The 21,265-nt window shown below is 42.6% G+C and overlaps 1 protein-coding gene across 1 annotated transcript in view; it reads left to right on the forward strand.

Annotated features, from left to right (window-relative positions):
* Positions 1-21,265, forward strand: part of csmd3b (CUB and Sushi multiple domains 3b) — a 421,904-nt gene that overhangs the window by 156,467 nt on the left and 244,172 nt on the right. The window contains exon 5 of the mRNA XM_048993485.1: positions 19,754-19,948. Within this exon, the coding sequence (XP_048849442.1) occupies positions 19,754-19,948 (195 nt within the window). The remainder of the gene's footprint in view (positions 1-19,753; positions 19,949-21,265) is intronic.

Below are 21,265 nucleotides of genomic sequence, written 5' to 3' on the forward strand. Positions count from 1 at the left end.
ATTAGTATGCTGTTTCCAGTATTTGGTGCTCAAAAAATGTATCTTTTTTTCCAAACATTTAAAAAAGATAATACCACAGGGACAGATCTGGATGAACCTATTATGATGCAAATTTAGCCATTTTAATTATTTTCCACCACAAAGGTAATTGTGCCTTTTATTGCAGTCAATATCACCCACCCCCCCTGATAATAGATAATGCTCTAGACATTTCCATTGCTCTGAACCGCACATACAATGCCTTTTAGGACAGGATGACATGTACTGTCAGAGTGATTAAGCTCTAACAGCTGTCCAGATGTTTGGAGGAGGTTACAGTGATTGCATTACCTTCTCATGCCAAATTCAATAGTACTTCATGTCAGCACAGGACAGCCAGAGTGGCTCTCAGCCTGCTCGCGATCACCTGTAAATCCGAGGATATGTGGGATATCTCTGTGAACGTGAGCAAGCTAATCCCAGCCGGTTATGCATCGCGTCCGCGTGGAAGTTTGGGGACATGATAAATAAACCTGGAGACCCACCTGGGAATAGACGGAACCAGACAGCTGATGTTTGCAGATGGGGAGGTCAGGGGGATTAATTAAATTGGTGTGGTTTCGATGTGGAAAAATGATATTACTCCCTACCTGAGCTCATGGGGGATGGTGGGTGCGAGCGTCTAGACAGACAGATTCACGCTTGTGGTGGTTGGATTTCTTTTGCCTCTCCTCTCCATTTTTTATATGCAGGAACAGCAAACTTGACGTTTAAGCTAAAAAAATTGCTTCCAGTAATAAGGCTGGAAATGATGTACTGCGCATTCCCACAAGTGTGCATGGCAGCTGTTGGCAAAACCACTCCCTCACCCTGACTCCTGGCACACACACGCGCTCACACGCAAATGCGCGCTCGCACATTTTGTACATTCAGCAAAAAGTGCATCGCGGCAGCAATACTAAATATGCTCCGATGTGATTGATTGATGGCCGGGAAGTGACCTTGCGGTACCTGAGATTGGAGCGTGGTGTATTTCATGGGCTGCTAATAGGAGGGGGGTTCCCACGCATGCGCATGGTGTTAGCATGCCCGTCGAATACCGGGCCGGGCTTCACCTAGGCGCTGATTTCCTTAGATTACCTCATCTAAGACATACCTCCCGTGGGACTGGCACAGCACTTCCTCTGTGAGATTAAAGCAAAGGGTCTCAATAATCTTAATGACCGTGGCATTTGGTTGCGTGCCTTTATGTGTCTGTGATGATCTTCAAATGTTAAAGTAGTAAAACGGATCCCGAAGCTCGACAGTTCTGAGAAAGTGTTTAGTAATGAGGCTACTCCCACTCGGATCACGACACCAAAGGCTAACATACAGTTTCAGCTGTATGTCCCCTCGTAAACGCTAATTGCCTGACAGCATGTTGGTTTAACTAGCAGAAACCGATATTACGTTTGTTTCTTTTCTGCATTTTTCCTTGTATACTTATAGGTTTTTTTTTTTTCTTTTCCTCTAGTCTTCAGGTCTTTATCTATGTTGCCCTACAGCAAATAGCATTGGCTATGATTTCTATGAGGACAACGATCCACTTGCGGCTTACAAGCACAAGGGAACTTTATTATGTAGTGAAATCAGAAGAAAATGAAAGAAAATGGACCATGAAGGGTCTACACAAAGGCAGGAAGGCAGATCAAGAACTAACAATGATTTGAACTAGTACACAAGGAAATGCAGAGGAATTAGATGCGTTGAAAAAAACAGGGTAGACAGGAAGGAACGACTAACAGCAAAGACGTTCAGGTAACACAAGCAAGAAACACACTCAATGACTGAGAGAGGAACAAGGCAAAGGCAGACAAATCCAAACACAGAGAACATAGACGTCTGCAAGGTACACGTGTGGGCTGTTATAATAACAAACACTGGGGACTAGGAGCTACTGGGAACAGATGAGGGTCATAACCAAGCACTAAGGACTCCAGGAGAAAAAAGGAACATAGGTGATGCATGACATAACTACAAAACTAGACAAAAGGAGGGTTAACCAGCAACAAAGATATAAAAACAAGGACCACTACTAAAGTACAGGAACACAAGAACATAGTAACAAAAGAACCAAATAACAAAAATGTGCAACAACAGTTAGGGATGCGTGGTTCTCAGCTGCGCACTGGACCCATTCAGCCACGCGGGGGCCCAGGGAACAGGAGGAAACAGTAGAGACTCTGACAGGTGGTGAACCTTGGGAAACAGAGAGAAAACAACGGGATGGCCAGCGACACCAGCTGGCCAAATAGGGAAACCGTGGGCCGAACCCGACAAGGCCGGGACTGATCCTGACAGACAGATTATTATGGATGGAAGAAGGACGGCAGGCTAACTGAGTGGATAGCGATGTTGTCTCATGCTTACAGGTTTGGGGATTTGAATCCCACCTCTGTTGCGTGGATGTGTGTGTGTGTGGGGGGTTTGTGTGTTCCCGCCGTGTCACGTGGGTTTCTTCTGCTTGTTCCGTCTTCCTCCTGCCATCCAAAGATGGTCCATAGCGTCTGTTTCTGTGTGAATGCCTTTGACCTGTGCTAATCACATTGCGTAAACCGTGCCTCTGGCTGTCCCATAGCTCGCTTCATATCCTAATTGCTGTATCTGGCACTCATGAGACATATGCAACATGAGTGCCTTTGTCACGCGCCCAGTAGGTGTGCCTTGATCGGGATAATGATCCGCACCAGTCTGTGCTCCTTCAGCAGAACCCACACACCCCCCGCCGTCTCGCTATCGCAGAGCAGCGATGGCCCCTTTGCAGTCGGACCGCCTCCTGACCCATCCGCCACGCCGCCACAGTCCCCGGTGATATGATTAGCACTTCCCCCTGCGCTAATGCATTCCAGGCGATAAAACTGAGGGGAGAGAAATGGCGGACAACTCATCAGGCTGCGGGTACTGATTAAACCGGGGAAGTTTGCCAACAGCTATCAAGGGGAAAGTATGTTGCCAAATGAAAGAAAAGGAGAAATTTTTAGAGGCCTGTCTTTCAGCAATAAATAGACATTGCCTCCCGCTCTAGGGGTTCTTTTAGAGAAGCCATTTTGTTAGTCTTTCCAACACTGACAGGTGCTTCAGCACTCCGCTGGGTAACTGTGACTGAAACCCATCAAACTGCAAAGACAAGGCGGTCATTCCCATCGCTCATTCAGTAAGCTTTTCCTTTGCTTCGCTACCAGTATATTACCAGTCTTCCCAGTTGCTGCAGGAAGCTTGCTTTCTGTGTTTTTATGCATAAAGCTATTCTCTCACATTCGTGTGTACTCTTAGATTAGGACCAGATCGAATATTTACTGGCATTTACTTGATGATATTTACGGTTTATTGAATTCCGACATTTTAAGTCTCGCGTCCATGAGGGTAAGCCCCCTGAACTCCTCTCCAAGAACTGGTGGGATTGTGACATTTTAGCTGTTGCTGTGGATTCAGCAGAGGGTTGTAACTGCAGCATTGAGCTTTGTGCGAGTCACTCCGATCGCTTCATCTCGAGAGCTGGATGAGGGTCAGGAACAGGTACTTAGGACCACCATGACGACGAGGGAGCTGCTGGTCGCTCTTTCTTCTCTTTTGGACTTGCTCTTTTTTTCCTGACATTTATTGTTGGTCATAAGGAGTCAATCGATGCCTACAACATCGCTTTTAAAAGTCACCATTATATAATTCCATCGGGAGAAACTTTTGTCAATCAGGGGTTTAAGTAGCATGGTTACCATAGTAACTAAGATTTCCCGAGAGAGACTAGTATTACTTGCAAATGATTTCCTGTCATAGCCATGCCGGTAATTATTTTAACAGTGAGTCACTTAATAAAGACATACGCTATATGACCATGTCAGAATGCATTTACGTGCGATTCCTTTATTTAGCGCTTATTTACGGAGACGTGAATGTGATAGCAAGTAGGAAGGTACTGTGCCATTCGGATAAGCAGCTAGCTGGCATTCTTCATCTCCTGTGTCTAAACATGTGAGGATTAAGTCAGGGATTAAATCGTCCAAGCCTTTAATGAGGCAAGAGAGCCAAAAAAATAAAAAATTCACATTCAGTATGCAGGTTTAGGTAGAACCAACACCGCTACCTGTACTGTGCTCTTTGGAGATGCAGCCCTCTGTGGAGCTGCAGCTCTGCAGTTTTGGGGCACCCTGCAAGTTTTAAAAATGCATGGTCATAGCTTGGGTGGTCTCAGACCTCCCGGGCGACAGGTCTGTTTGGTGGACCGTCTGAAATGTGGATCCTTTGAGTGTTACCTGTGTTACCTGAGTGTTACCAGTTTGGTAACGGCTGAAAGCAGACATACGCTGGGCGGTGATCTGAGCTTTCTTCCATTCCCTCCTGAAAACAACACGGTTTCCCATTAAATTGCATGTCTGTGAGGATAAAAGCTCTCTGCAGTATTTCATTAGAAATAACAGAAAATGTTTTTCCAAGTGGGGCTATACGTCATATTAATGAACAGTTAAAAAAAAATGTAACTAGCTACATTATTATTATTATTATTATTATTAGTAGTAGTAGTAGTAGTATCCATCCATCCATCCATTTTCCAAACCGCTTATCCTACTGGGTCGCGGTGGGTCCAGAGCCTATCCCGGAATCAATGGGCACGAGGCAGGAAACAATCCAGGATGGGGGGCCAGCCCATCACAGGGCACACTCACACACCATTCACACACACATGCATTCCTACGGGCAATTTAACTCCAATTAGCCTCTGCATGTCTTTGGACTGTGGGGGGAAACCGGAGTACCTGGAGGAAACCCCACGACGACATGGGGAGAACATGCAAACTCCACACACATGTGACCCGGGGTCCCAGAGGTGTGAGGCAACAGTGCTAACCACTGCACCACCATGCCGCCCCAATTATTATTATTAATAATATATATATTTTTTTTGCTAAGACAACAATGTTTGCCTAACAACTCATATTTGGTGGTCACATTAAATGCAAGCTGCAAAATCCAGGTGGCTTCTTAACCAGCAGGAGTTCTCGTAGAGTAAAGGGGCTAGATCTGCTGGTTCAAGTCTCCAGAGGCTGAGGAAACCTGGAATGGAGAACTTGGCTTGAAGTACAATTGTTAAGTATAATGCTGCATAAAGAAATCTTCAAAACTAGAAAATAGTGCAATATTTCCTCATCATAATCTGGGCTTGAAATATTAATCACGTAAACATTAAGAATAAGTTGACCATGGTATAATCGAGAGAGGAGGCTCCACCACTGCATCCTGGGTAATTAATCACTCCATATTAGGCTGTATCCATATGCTTAATTTTAAGTACCTCATCTCCTGCTGGTATGGTTTCACTCCTCCAGCCGTTTCCTCCTGAGGGACATATATGCCATTTGCTTCTAGTCCTATTAACCTAAAGAGCTTTTTGATTAATACAGCAGCCACTCCCATATTTCAGTGCTGCGGTTTTCGACAGTACTGGGTAACGCTTCGACCCACTGGCCGCGTAATTTACTCCAGATAAGACCACAATCTAAATGAGTGAAATGGACGGAAAACAGAATCCACCCTGGTCAATGTGATCGCTGGTCCGATCTAAATCTCACCAGCTGTGGTCGGTTGAACCTTGGTGTAACGCTGACTGGGTGGCATCACATGTCTTATTTTGTACTGTCTGTTCACTTTACACAGTTTAATTATTTATACCGTGGGACATTCCTTAAGAGAGTCTGCACTTATTGGCTGATGTGCCTTCTCAGTCTGTTGCTGAATTCTGCAACCTTTATACAGTACTGTGCAAAAGTCTTAGGCAGTCCAAAGAAATGTTTAAAGCTGTTTATCAGAGCAGCAAGTGTACTTTGGCTTCAAACAAAAAACACAATTTAACATTGGAATGTGTGCAAATTAAGAGTAACACAATAAAAACTAGTAATAATTTCTTCTGTTTTCTAAAAAGTTACTGATATCCAGTTGGATGGCTAGATGAACACCGCTTAAGTTTCCAAACTTCTCCTCAGGGGCACCTCAGCTGTTCCATGATTTTGTTTAATTTCACCAACGGCTCACTTAAATAATTAAATATATTGGTTTAAAAAGTCAGTGAGAGATTGACTAGCTGTCAATGAGGTGTGCTAGTGGCCAAGTCAAAAAATACACGGCTGCAGTGAACGGTCGCTGCAAATACTAGGATGATTTTAGCAGAGGTTCTGAAATGGCTAAGCTGACACACTTTGACAGACATAATGTAGTTTTCCACCAATATGAGGATAATCTAAACATCATTTTCTTTGCCTGCCAAAGACTTTTGCACAGTACTGTACCTCCACCAATATCCTGTCCTGATTCACAGCCAACAGGCCACACAGACCAAACTTCAACAAACAGGTTGCTTAATGAAAGAGGGTTACAATGGAATAAGAGAGAAGGACGTTCCAGATTGCTTTTAATTATATGAAGAATCACATATTAATCTTACAGTTGCACAGCCCGCGGTAATTAGTCAGATATATACGCTATTACTTTCCAGTATTCAGGCCAATTAATGTGCGGCTTGTCCTCCACAAAATGTGGCCCTGTATGGGAGAGTGAGGTATAATGACGTTCTCTTCTTCTAAGGGAATGGAACAGACATGCGCTGCATACGTTTATGCAACAAAAATACTGCATTGCTGATCCATACATCTTACCCAGACACCAGAAGACCGTCATGCCTGGCCTATGGTTGGGCATGCAGTCATTGCCTCCCTAACTCCCTCAAACTCATGGCTTCCGATTAGCTTTGTCCCGATGTTACGCCTTAACTTTCAGGAAGTCCTCGGCCTTTAAGTATCCTGGCTTCCTTGCCGGCTGGCCTGGACGAGGAGCATTTTTCCATTGTCCCTTGTTTACACTTTGCCCAGATTTGAAGACAAAATGGATGAATGCGCAGAGTGTTCCTGCGGGAGAAACTGTCTGCTCCTTTTGAAGGAGATGGAGATTCGTGACAGTAAATGTGCAGCAAAGTGAACAAAGTCATTAAAATGACTGTAGAGTAAATAGTGCGTCCCCAGGGAGCTGCGTAAGCCTGCTACATGCTCTTTCTTCACGCATTTCTGTCGAAGTATTTGTATGTAGTGGGGTCAGAAAGGAGGCGAGGCAACAAAGACTATTTGGAATATTCAGTGAATGTGCATTCAGACATGCATGGGTGCATATGTCAATTATCCATTTTTTAGCAGGATGCTGCAATTTGGACCATACTGTTTTTCTTCTTTATATAGCTCGATATGTACTATAGCTATTCAGTACTTATGAAACTGAGACTTAACCTATAACCTTCTGAGAAGAGGAAATTTCTTCACCACAATCTGAGCAGTTATATAATCACCAAATCACAAATTTCCATCAGTATCGTAAATGACTTTAGTTTAATAAAACAAAATTAATAATTACACCGCATTTTAAAAATTATTTCCATGGTTTACTCGTGTTTTAAATGTTCTTTCCTATTGTTCAGGACGGAGTGGTGGCTCTGAGCCTAAGGATCTGTTCCAGCAACTGGATGGTTGCTGGTTCAAATCCTGTGACATCTTTACATCTTTGCGCAAAGTTCTTTACAGGTGAAAGTGAGAGTAGTAAAGTTAATATGTCAATATGTCGAAAATGCTAATTTGAAGAAAAATGATAAAAATAGAGATTCAGCTGCTGCGTTAATGGTGAGGTGATCCTGGAGCCTGTTTGGGGAAGCACGATGTAAGTAGGGTATCCTAAACGGAATGCTAGACCATCGCAGGACATGCACACAGTTATGGGCAAGCTATAGGTATACAGATCCTATAACTGCAGACTTGTGAGGCTATAGTGCTGAGCCATTATACCTTATGTTAGCTTATGTGATAGAAATGTGCGGATAAGACCAATGGTTCAGTGGGAAATGCCGAGAAAGATGCATTGCATCAAAAATCACACAGGGGCTCCATCGTTTGAAACATTTGAAAAACAAGGTCGGGGTAAGGAGGAGGCACCACGGCTGGTTCCTGCACCACGGCTGGTTCCCGCACCACAGGTGGTCGCTAGTTGACAGAGAGAGTGCAAACGGCGTCAGGAGCAAGGACACGTTCAGAGCTGTGAAGAACAAAGCTCCGTGTTCAGCTCCCAAATGGAGCTAAGAAGAAGAACAAAAATCCATGCCAGGTCAAAGAAACGAAGACCCCCCCCCCCCCTCCGGTTCCTGGTTGGCTCGCTGTGAACTTTCCTCTTTCAGAGTGGCTGGAAGGTGAATAATTACCTCTGAGGTTGTGGGAGTTTCACTGACAATTGAGTTAGACATTGGATCTGGCTTGTCAGGGAGTCGTCATTTTTCCCTCATTGTATCTGATGCCTACCTCTAAGAGGAGACTTCAAAAACACAGGTGAGAGAGCTACTTGGGTATGTAAACTTGTGCTAAAAGTCAAGCGTAACACGGAAGTTATATTATATAAAGAAGGTTCCCTTTAGTATGTGGTGTGAATGACCAAAGCACATTTATATTAACTGGCAAAATATCTTTCATGATAGAAAAGAAGGACATCCAAAACAAGGAAATCACAGTTGAAAGATGCCCCTTTGAAGATATAGGGAGTCACAAAAAACCTTCATCTGATATTTAGGAATATAGGAGAACAGGTGTGACATGAATGAAAAAAGGCTCGGGCCACATATGTGGAGACTTGAAAGTAACAATCCCCTTGACCTATGGATAGACTTCATCATGACCACTGCTGCTTTATTAAGAGCCAGAAAGCGAACATCCAGGACTGATGTCACACTGCTTATTTTGGAAGTAGTGGATTTCCCAAGAATATGTGGGTAATTTTTCAGTTACAAAAATATGCTGTCAGTCACAGAAATACACTAGCATGGTCAAGCCATAATGACATAATTGTCACTGACGCTGATGACAATAAGCATTTCACAAGCCCACAGATTTGAATAGAGTGCGCACAAGCACAAAAGCAAATTTATTTGAGCTAAGAATGATGATCGCAGAGTACACCAAAACTGCCGCATGAATGTCGCCCAATAGTCAACGATTGCCATAAATCCCTCCTAAGTTTCTCAGGCCTTAATCTCGCTCAACACATTTCTCGTAACAAGGACAGCGAAACTGGTGCATGGAGTGAGATCGTACTTTTGAAGAGGGAGTCATTAGTCACATCTGACAAAGTACTCACTCACTTTGCCCCAGCTTGCCTGTGAGGCTCTCCTATGATGCCTCGCCGATCCAGGCTGTCCCATAAAACGGCTGATGGAGAAATGAACCAATCATAATCAGCTTTACATCAACAGCTTTAACTGCAGCTAAGAAAAACTGTGCTCTATTTGATAAAGAACGATGACGACCCAGTGTCTTGTAATTGATCACCAGATTGAAGACATACAGGGCATACTGTGGCTGTCAGCAGATGTGGGAGGAGAGGCATGGCTAACTCAGGATGGCAGCAGAGTCAGATGACTGGCATAGTGCCCAATCAAATCCACCTGCTCCTTGTTGTCTTAGTACAAGAGATGTTTCATAAACTTGCCAGTAAACCTACCAAGACCCCAGTTCCTGCAACCAAGTAGGAGTTTAGTCCTTTCCCCTTACTTGTGTATCTCCCTTGGTTTCATGTTCCCGTCGTTTTTGTGTTAACCCTATTCCTATCTCTTTCTCGGAAGCTACAAATGGAAAAACCCACCTCATTCTTCCTCCTTTCCCATGTCACACGCTTCTCTTTTTCATCCCAACTGAAGCAACTGTCACACAGGAGCTACCACTGCCTGCTCTTCTTCACCCGTGGGAGTGCCCCCCAAGCCTCTGGCAGCACATTATGCCAGACCCATTGTGAATAAAAATGGTCTTATTTCTGGTTGATGCCCGCTTCACATGGCCCAAAGCACTGTGCTCCTAGCCAGGACATCTGCAAAAACAGCGGACATCTTGCATGCGTTGGTTGCCCGGGCTGGATTGCCTGAATATTTGGTTACTGATAATGGCCATCAGTTCCTTTCTGAGGAGTTTTAGTCTTTTGCCAAACTAATGCCATCAGTTGCACTCGTTCAGTTGCTTGTCACCTGACTATAAAAGGTCCAGCTGGGCATCTCGCTGTGTTTCAGCTTGTCATTGTAGCCAAGGATCATCCTTACAACATAAGTATGCATTTCAAGTGCATTCTGCAACTGGTCGGACAACAATGCTATCCAAATCAAGTGCCATTTAAAACCACTGTGGCTCGACAGACGGTCCTTGCCAGAGACAAGAGGAACTAACATCACAGACAGGGCCGTGGACTTACAAGGCAGACAAAGGTTCCAATGAAGTTTGGCACAGATGTATAGACTAACTCTTGGCTGCATCTTCTGAATCTTTTGTGCAAGGGCATGCTGGAGAAAAATGAATGCATAATGTAATAATGTATTCCATTTCTAGCTCCTGCTGTGCATAAAACCTATAATGCAATTGCGAATGTTCCGGAATTGCAAGTAGTCGTACCTGCATATCCTAAAAGGCCATATTCTGACAGAAAGAGAGCACTTGAATTCTAGTTGCTTTGCTATTTGGGTTAAAAGCAAGGAATGCTATTCTTAAGACAAATCAGGGAGACCTGTGACCATTGCATGTCTATTAAACGTATTGGCACTATTTGATATTTCAGTGCAAAATCAAGGCTGGTGGGAAGGAGATGTGCTTGTGAAATGTGTTATGGTTAATCGGCCATTTCTTCCATTATGGGTATGTATACAGTGTGGTGTGCTGGCTGGCATATTAATTCAATAGCTCTGAACGTAATGCAGAACCTGTTTTAATAAGGAACTGTTCGGAAATCTGGTCTGTATGACACAGGGTGTTGGATCAGGAATGGGCCTGAATTTCAATTGGGGATTTCCTTATAATGGCAGACAAAAAGAAACCATTTTCCACAAATTGACACAAGATTGTTGTTTCAACTAGGAAGAAAAAATAAATGCAAACACTGGGGACTTTGGAGTCTGGATGGCCAGCTCTGTGGTCGGTTTTGAAATAAAAGCAAAAGACAGTAAAGTGCAGAGACACTGAATGGAGTTCAGCTGCAGCCAATCAACATGAACAATGGTTGTCACTTGACTTACCCCTCCCCCCCGCCATCACAAATTTTTGCACCTGTAGATTTGTTATTGTTCAGCATTGTGCTCAACAGAAGTGCTACCCATATTAATAGAAAGCCATTTGAGCTGGCTAACACAGTCTGGATGTCCACCGCTTTGATTCAGATCAAAACAGGGCTGCTGTGATGTTTATGCCAGTGCTACCTAAACTGATCATTGGAGGGAGCAAAAATGTGGACTGTCTGGGAGTCTCCGAGGACTGGGTTGGGAAACATTGGTCTATGCTACTTTTTCTGGATGTCTGATGTGCACATTCATCAACGTGCAGCATGTTGCCTGGAAATAAGATGGATTGCCACCAGCCCTCCATACTAAAGTATGGAATCAATACCCAATTGAGTTGCACTGTGATCTTTGTGTTCTACCCCATAACATTAAGGGCCTTGGTCCGAATTGCATCAGTGTTTATGAGATCCACCTGTGAGGCTTTTCTTGAGGTTAAACTTGTTTCACATGTAACTTTTTTGTTTGTTTGTTAAAGTGCCCCAAGTTTGCCCATCTGATCAAAGTGTTGACACATTGTAAACTTATAATAGCTTTTTGTTTCTTGGATGCATCCCAATTTTTGTATATATGTGTGCAGCCGTCTTTATATTCAATGTAATTGACAGCGGTAATGAGCAATATTAGAATGGTATTGGCTCATATTTTCAAAAAAGAATATTCTACATTAATAATACAGAAAAATATAGCTTTACAGACTAAGTTACGTACAACAAAGACTCAATCGATTTTATTTGTTTCTCATCATGTTAACCCTATTGAATAGGTCACCCTCTTAAAATGTCAATTCTTTAACTATTATGGAACTTTCTATTTTTAACTCTGGATGCCAGTGTCACCCCCCCCCCCCCCCCATCTTCTCTTTTGCCCTATCATCTGTCTCAACAATAAAATGTGATTGAGAGCGTGGCTGAAAGGCTCACTTTTCATGTATCCTCTGCTTACATTTCACCCCTCCACGCCTCACCTGCTCAGTAAAGGGCTGTGCTTGTGATTGCTTGTCTGAGGACAAATAAATAGTCTGTCAGATGGGGGGGGGGGGGGGGCGCTCCGCAAGCATCCAGCAGAAGCCCAGAATCTCTCCATTATGGCATCAGTTCAGTGGGTAAAACAAACTACGGACGGAGACGGGAAAACAAAGCAAAAAAAAAAACGATCTGCAGAGGAATTCTGGCTGGAATAATGCAGAATCCCTGGATTTTTATCGAAGGAGCAGACAGAAAACGAGTCAGTTTCGGTTTTCCATATGATAGGAATAAATCCCTCAGTGTTATCAGTACCATAATACTGTATCTTAACAGGAGACTGATTCATGTTCGGGGTTAGATGAGATGAAAGCTGAGGTGAACACAGATACCCACAACACTTCGCCCTCTTAGTAGAGAGCCCTAATTATAACACTAATATGCACTGTGGTAGACCTCAGAAATTCCTGCCGCTGGTGGTCGTACAGTGTCCAGCTTTTCTCGGTACGGGTTAATCACTCATTTGTATTCACTCCAAAGGAACACTTTTGTCTTGCGTCTGTTTTGCCACGCAGCTGCTGGTCACTTGATTAGCCGATTTATTAGCCTATTAACTGGTCTGCGCAGTGCAATTCATTAGCATGAGCCTTGTGTCTGGCATGTCGGTCCATGTCAGGCTGGCTGACAGAGAGCGGCTGTTGAGGTGATGGGCTGGAGGGGGCTGCTGCGGGTACACCAGGGGTGGGAGGGGCTGCAAAACTGTCAATCTCGAGGCTTTGCATTAGCGATAGGCGGATCAACTTTCTCACCCCTCTGCCCTCTTCTCATATGACCTCAGAAGCACTTCATACTGATCATTTTGATAGATAGAGTTGCACAGCATCTTACTAGGTGTTCTCTCATTGGTTCCAATGCTCCTATCGAGGGCTATTTTTACATCTGCCTATAAATGTCCTTGTTGGGAAAAAGATGGTCAAAATCAAAGCTGTAACAATTTATAGAGCCTGAGAGAGAGTGCTTTTTACATTTAATGCTGAGCTCCTTCATTTAAAAAATTATTATTATAGCTCAAAAAAGAGATCGATGCTTCGGTGTGCGGCCGCCGAAAGCCTGAGGATTTGTGTCTCAGTTGGGACACTCCTGTTATACCCTTGAGCTGCTGCTCTGCCTCAATCGCTCTTGTAAAGTGCCGCTGTACCAATGAGTTACTGAATGCGTAGGCCATAAAAACTGTAAGTATTGCGGGTCACGAGTTAGAGACAGCTGCCAAGTGAATAAATAAGGTGATGTAATGTTAATAAAACAGGATGGCCGCTGCAGCAGGTATTAAAGAGAAAAGCCTCACGTTCACAGGGGACTGCGGCTTTGGTTGCCAAACCCCTCAAATCACGTTTAGGTCTACATCCCAGGCTAGAAATGCAATCAATAGACCCAGTATTAGCAGGACCCTAGACTGGAAAATGCCCTGTTTTTGGAAACCCAGCCAAGGCCTACTGCTATCAGCAAGCAAATCCAAGGAGAGACAGTAGACCAAGACCGATGCGGTGGCAGCTGTCTATAGATAAGCAAACCTGAAAGAACATAAGGATTTTCAAAGTCTCTTTCCTTTTTGAAATCAGCTCAAGGTCATTGGAGTGCTTCATTTCAGGCTCATTTGTAGGAAAGTGAGCTGTTTACTGTGTAACGGACAGCCCTTGTGGACTACAGATTGACATATTTGGCGCTCATACTGTGAATGCCGCAAAATAAATCTAGGGGGCAGTTACGTTTTAGTCACAACAGGTTTTCTTTGAAGCCAAAAAATGTTGTCTAGCAATCAAAATAAGACTAACGAAAATGTGGCTTTGCACAGAAAAAGCAAACTAATAGTGACTGTTTGATCCTCAAAGGGCTGAGAAGCAAAATGGTGAAACCATAAAGATTTTTGGGTCAAAGGGGGAGAGGAGACTAATGAAATGAATACACCAAGTCATTATGCAGTCAAGATATTTGATAACTTCTTAAAAGAGAACTCATAGAGGCGTTAGTTCAATCCACAGCTTTCCAGCTCCAGTGTTATTCCTTACTTCAAGTCACTATGTTAGAGCTTCTTTGGCTGAAGAAGAAACTGAATATGGGAACAGACAGGTCACTATGGATTTCTAAGGTAAAAAATACAGATGGACTAGCTATTAAAAGTTGATGGCATTTCTAGAGGAATGTTGTGCAATTCTTCCTTGTGTGATTCCTTGACTTAGTGTTGATTGGCTACAGATGTACATCGCTGTACTTCTTACCTGTCATGACCAGGACACAGGGCCTTGGGATGGCTGAAAAATTATTGTGAAAGCAGTTATCGGATGTATGTGACAATAAAAAGATGGTAAGATTGTCTGTCTGATGTCTAATGGAACGAGCAGGCCGAGATTATACCAGGAGAATGTATCCTCACACCATTATTGAGTAATGAGACAGGCTATTGAATGGAAGAACTCTTTGCCTGGCTACAAATGCCTGGCACCCATTCATCTGTTGAGAATACAACAAAGGAAAACCTGTCAGATGCGTATCATAATATCAGCAACTGTCGTTTTTCCCGCCATACAAGTCCATTGAACTCTACATGCATATGTGTGCATAATTACCATTTTGCTTACACAAAAACACTAATTCAGTGCGCCACACAGCACCAGATGGTGTTACATCTTTCTTCAATCAGAGGGTGTGCTGTGGGTATATTGATTGTTGAGTCGCTCTCCGTGATGCCCATGAATGATTAGAAGGTTTTCGTCTATACTTTGTGGAGACTTGAAAATGTACGTCTTCATGAATGCAGCACATAGACAAATAACACACCTGAAAACGTAGTAGAATCACATCTTCTGTAATATACCGCCATGAGAAAAACTAAATGTGCTTTTGCATGCTGTCTGATGATAAAATATTTATTTTCTTTTGTTTTTTGATTTTTCGGAAGCAGAATTATCACTGACAATTCATCTTATCTGCATTCTTTGGCTAGAAAACTTCTAATAGGTTTCAAACTCTCTGGGTTTTAGATCAGTTGAACTTTTTACTACAAGCCTATTTTTAAATTCTTTATGTATTTAACACATCGTGTCGTGAGACAGAATCAGGCTGAGTTTCATTACTGCTCCTGTTCTGGTTTTGGGTCCATATTTCCGTTTTTTATTTTCCGTTCTGGTGGAGAGCTGTGAAGATGGAAGTTCAGGGCATAATATTATAAGTGAGTGCAGCTCATTCTTGGGTCCCTCTTTTGAGATGCCTTAAAATTTATTGGATGCAGGCTTCTGTGCTACTTCAAGGTTTTGGGTCAAGAAGCCTGCAGGAACTGAGAGATGCTGGAATTCCTAGAAGAGCACAATATAGCAGAAAACACTCCTAGTATCTGTGAAATAACCACATAAGGCATCCCTGCATACAAAGTGTTTCAGGTCTAAATATTGCATATATGTGTAGTTTCTAAGAAATAATCTACTGTATTTCTCACCTGTTCCTCTGTAGAGGGACCTTCTAATAAAGACCCTATTGTGACGTTATGAAATTAACCAAAACAAGACCATATCACTCTCTGTTCCACGTCCTATAAACGATGATGATCTTTTTTTACGCCAGCTCTACGCCACATTACAGCAGCTTCTGTTTTGGTTATGCTACTGTACTCTTAGGGAAAGTAGGAAGATAAGGACCTTTTAGATATCGCTGTGCAGTTGAGATTAAAACCCCTACTGATCTGTAATCTTTACATGAGGCGGAACAGTACTTTGTCAAAGGAACAATGGCAAATGGTCATTGGCTTGATTTGAGGCACTTGAATCCTTAGTCATAAAAAATGTATTATGAAAAGGTGTTCGTCGTAAAAAGAATGCAAAAAATGGAAATATTCTTTGGAATTTTTAGCCAGGAATTGAAAATGTATCTGGCCTGTAGCAAACTAGAATTATAACAGTAGATGGATTCTTTCTTTACATACAATAAAAGGGGATAGAAAATGCAGTCTGAAATGCATTGAATGTACACCATTGCTCATAAATGAATAGCTAAGGAATTACCTTGAAGTCAAGATTATAATTCAATTGCTTCTGGGGATGAAGTAAAATACATTATTTCACAGTTAATGCTCAGTCACTGACCAGCCTATTGTACCAGCGACACGGCATGATGATTTTTGAATTTGGAATTAAGAGGATAATGTAAAAATTCAAAGAAACACGAAGCGTCATTGTGTCGCTATGAAAGCATTAACGTGTCATTTGCATATGCAAAAATGTATTAATGGAACCTTGTTTACAAACTTGAGGTTATGCTTTTCATTTTGACTTGATTACTCCTTGGGTTAAACCCCAGCACAAATCAAATGTTGTCATCTATTTTCTCATTTCTCACTCCACTGCTTATCCTGTATGACTAGTGTCCCCATGCTTTAATTAAATCAGGAAAAATGTTAATCAATTAGATGCTTAGGTGTCATAATGCTAGAATACCCACTGTTTAATTTTGTCCTGTCTTTCTGCGTCTGCCATTAAACGCACATTCACGGTCCTGCATCGTTTTCCAGTCTGCCTCCAGTTGAACTGCATGGCAGATTGTGGCCAATGGAACAGAGGCACAGGACTGCAGGGTTATTGCAGAACATCAAACAAAATGGAGGCAAAGCCACTTAAAGAAAAATAAAATAGTTCAAACCCGCAGTAGCGGGAAAAAAAAAAACGCAAAGAAATAAATGTGCATTTACTTTTGCTGCGTCTCCGCCCCATTGGCCTCCCTGAATCCACACAGCTGACCCTGTAAAATCCTAACAAAGCTATTCATCCAACCAGGCCTCAGCTGGGATACCTGGAGTCCAATAACTGGGTTATCAGCTGGCAGTGGGGCTGGTAAACAGCTGCCATACTGCCATACAAATGCAAAATACCATGGAGTCCCAGCCCAGGGCCACTGCAGAGCCTCCCGGCTCATGAGATATATATGCACAATAAATCATCCGTATAAATAAAGCCCACTTGTTGTCATGGATAACTCCTTACACTAAGGTTGATTACCTCAATTCCCAGCCCTAGGAAATAGCAAATGATAACTAATAATTACCAAACAGTTACATGCCCACTCATTTTTGGAAATAAACTGCTGTGTATACCGTATAATATTTAGAGTAGTGTTATTATAGTCAGTTAATCTTGTCATATGTATAAATGTTTATTGCTTAATTACAGTTCTGTATTGAATTGATACTTGTGCCAGCAGTCTGACGGTCATGGTGAAAAGGTTTGCCGGTGATGTGTGTGTGGATGAACCAGGCTGTCGTGCAGCAGTTATTTAGGTTTTGAAATATTGCCCCCTACTGTCTGCTACTGCAGTACCCGAAACAGAGAGTCTTCTGCTACGATCTGTTTGAGCTGCCCTTACGCATGCCTACGCTTTATATCAGCTGTGTACACACACACACGTTCATATACATATGTAGAAAAACGTGTTTTATATGTTTACAGTATTGCTGGCTTCTTGGTGTTCTGGATTGTGTGAGAGAAACATCCACAGTGCACTCAAAATACGGTTCTATATTTAAAGTATATACATGTGTAGATGCTGCCCCATTTATGAATGGGACATCTTGTCTCTGGCCTGTTTCTTGGTTGGAATAAAAAGTAACAAGCTCTGCAGGACTCAGTGCTCATGCTGCGATGCCCACAGCCTGGCTAGTGCTCATACTTAGTAGCCATATTGCATGTAGTCTTCTAGGCTCCCAAATATCTTTTGTTTTTGATGAATTATTGTTGTCATTCCTCTGACATATTATATACTCATTAAAGGACTTCTCCAACAGTCTAAATAGAAAATGATGTTTTGGTAAGATTCAAACCTCCAAGTCACTTACCTCGACAAAGAATCTGTTTTTTGCTTTATAAATATTTAAGTTTTTAATTGCATGGTTTGTAATTATAGCCTAATTTTTTTTTTGTATCCTTGATGCAAGTTAGTACCTGATGCAATATCTGTTAATATGCATATCTCTCGTGCATTTTAAATAAGAAAAGGTAATTAGTGAAAGCAGTAAGGATCCTATATCATTAAAGCAGAGGGGCGTTTTAGGTGGCAGTTTAATTAATAATTCTGATTGTGGCAGTACTTCAGGATCCCTAATGAAGTCATTAGAGAAATGGAGGACTTGGAGTTAGCTCACACGTGTTTGTCAGCTTGTAGCACTTAGCTGGATGGCTGTACTGCATGAAGGACAGCGCTGGGGGCCTCCGGTCCCGGAGGGGAGGGGAGGGGAGGGGGGGGGGGGGGGTGGTAGTTTGCCTCCTATGGACACACTGGGACTTACTACAGTAGGTGTCTGAATAGTGCAGGTTAATGAGTTATTATGCACCCCACAAGTATAGATAGATAGATAGATAGATAGATCAATGGTACTGTACATATGTGTGTGTATGTTTATATGTATGTATGTATGTATGTATGTATGTGGGTATATGCATGCATTTATATATTGTACATATTTATATATAACAAAAAACATGTAATTTGTCTGTCTTAGTAAGTTAAGTAACTTACTTAGTAAGGCACTCTTAGCTCGAATGTGCCGTATGGCTCGGTACGTGTGAAAGGCCTGTCCGTTTTCTCATTCGTCATAAGACGTTAGCAACAGGTCACAGTATCCTAATGGCCCGCCTGAGATCTCATGCTGGTCCTTTGGTCTTTCTGTGTCAATAACTCCTTGCTCCCTTCTGGGCTCGGAGTCGGTTAGGTGACATGTGACAGGGACAGTGCTGAGAGGGCCACTGGCGGCTTGGATGCTTCCTTTTTTCGGCCGTGCCGCTCTGCTGCTCCCCCAGGCCTCCTCCGTCTCCCTGACTCACCGCTTCAGACCCATCACCATAAGCACGCTTCTCACTCGCACCACATTCATGCTCCTGGCCGCTGTATACCTCCTGCTCTGAACTCCGGAAATATGATCTGTGTGCTATATAGTGAGGCAGGGCGTGCATATCTAATCACCTTTTCACAGAGTATTCCTCTGCTTTCTGCAGGGGGCTTTTTCCATCTCTATATATATAGCTCTCCCTTGCTTTGTATTATTGGATTATCGGACACTCTGGAATATTCCGTGTTGTGGCAGATTGTTAGCCGGAGGTTTCTAACAAGGGTGGGACAGAGGGACACTACAGAAGGCTTGATTCACATGAAGGGAAGGGGGGGGGTGAAGCACTAACAAAATGGGACAGCGCCTACAAGGATCAACATGGACCAGCATCAAGTGAATATCTGAAAAAGCAGAGCTAAAAAATATGAGAAACACGCGTATTTCTGTCTCAGCCACCTATCTGACCTTGTCTAATCATGGTTTCTTAAGTTGTATATACTGTGCACTATCTACAGACATACAATATAGTCATACAACCTCTCCCGAGGTTATGATGGGGTTACACCTAACCTAAAAAACACGATAGCTTAGCCTAACTTACTTTAAACATGCCTAGAATACTTGCATTAGCCTGGACAAAATCATGAACACAAAGCCTATTTTATAAGGAAGTGTTCAATAAATCATGCAATTTATTGAATAATGTATTGAAAGTGAAAAACATTTGCTTATCGTAAATATTGTAGCCGCCGTAACCCGGAGAGCACCTGTATACTGATTTCCTCCTTGTCCCCCATGCAGAATTGCAGAGCAGTTCCTGTGGAAACCCGGGCGTCCCCCCCAAAGGAATCCTGTACGGGACGCGCTTCAATGTGGGGGACAAGATCCGCTATAGCTGTGTGACGGGCTATGTGCTGGATGGACACCCACAGCTCACCTGCATTACCAACTCAGGCAACGCTGCTGTGTGGGACTTCCCCGTGCCCATCTGCAGAGGTGAGCCCAACCTTGACGCCTTGTCTCTCTCCGGGGTGGCAGCGTGCAAGCGAGTGTGAGGGCCGCTGAGACCGTTCTGCATGCACTCCTGCTTGCCAGTGGGCGTACCTGTAATCTGTGTTTAGTGTGCATGTCTCCTTGTCTCGTATGTGGGCTGCATGAAGTGCCGTAGGATTGAATCAAAAGGCTTTTTCTCAGTACGTGTGGAACGGCTGTCTGGTTCTGTGATATGAATTATTTCTTTTTGCCATATGTAGGTCAACTTCTTGGGATCCTGTTTGGGTTCATTTAGTCTCCACTACCAAAAGGGGGGAAACAAACTATGAGTAAAACAGACTGACGACGTTCCTCTTCAAATGTTTTTTTTTCCGCACGCAAACAATTTATCGTTAAACAAAAAGAAGGGGTTGTCATGTTAGTGCCCGTATTGTGAGAAATAAGATCATTTACAGAAACGATGAGCCCATTTGCATGGACCTTAAAGCTTTGACTCACATGATTTGTGCTCGGAGCTATACGCAGTAATAGTTGCAGCGTCCTTGTTCTAAACATTTTGAGATTTATCGTCCTTTGTCTTGGCCAATTATACTGTCCACTATCCATGACCATTTTAAATAAGGCCCTCTCTGTAGATATCATTAGTTTTGATCCTATGCATTTAATGAGTATAGAAGACAGCAGTTACATCATGTCTATTATAATCTGGAACAAAAACAACTTGAGTCACAGGACATTTCAGTGATTATACATTAGTGGGTTTTGTGCTATTGTCCTTGGAGGGCAGCGAAGTTCACACTGGGATTGAATCAATATGTTTCATTTTAAAACTGGATGATTTTTAAGGCCTGTGTCTCTTGCAAGTGAGACAAAGGCTGGTTAAGAATTCGGGCTGATCATTCAGTCAGTATTATGAACGTGTTACATTTTTAGTAGAATATAATACAGAATCAATGCTTTTAGGAATCACAGGATAACATCCTGTAGAACAGTGATGTGTAAAAACAATGTGTATGTCTGATTAATGATTGCATTTTTGGATACTGAGAGATTAGATAAGGATTACCAGAAAAACAACTTCTTTATTGTACAGTAGAATGGAAATACAATTAATGATCACGGTGATGAGATTTCTGCCCATCTTTTAACATTTAATCTTAACCATTCACAATATGTGTTTTTCACATATTGAATGAGCAGGTCATTCATAATGAACAATTTGATGGGCAGCAACTCTGTTAAGAGATTACATAAAAGGCCTATGTTTGTGAACAAATATTGTTCTACATCCCATAATGGCACTGCTTGGTCTTAATTTTA

Source organism: Brienomyrus brachyistius, chromosome 23, assembly GCF_023856365.1.
Source record: "Brienomyrus brachyistius isolate T26 chromosome 23, BBRACH_0.4, whole genome shotgun sequence".
Taxonomy (NCBI): Eukaryota; Metazoa; Chordata; class Actinopteri; order Osteoglossiformes; family Mormyridae; genus Brienomyrus; species Brienomyrus brachyistius.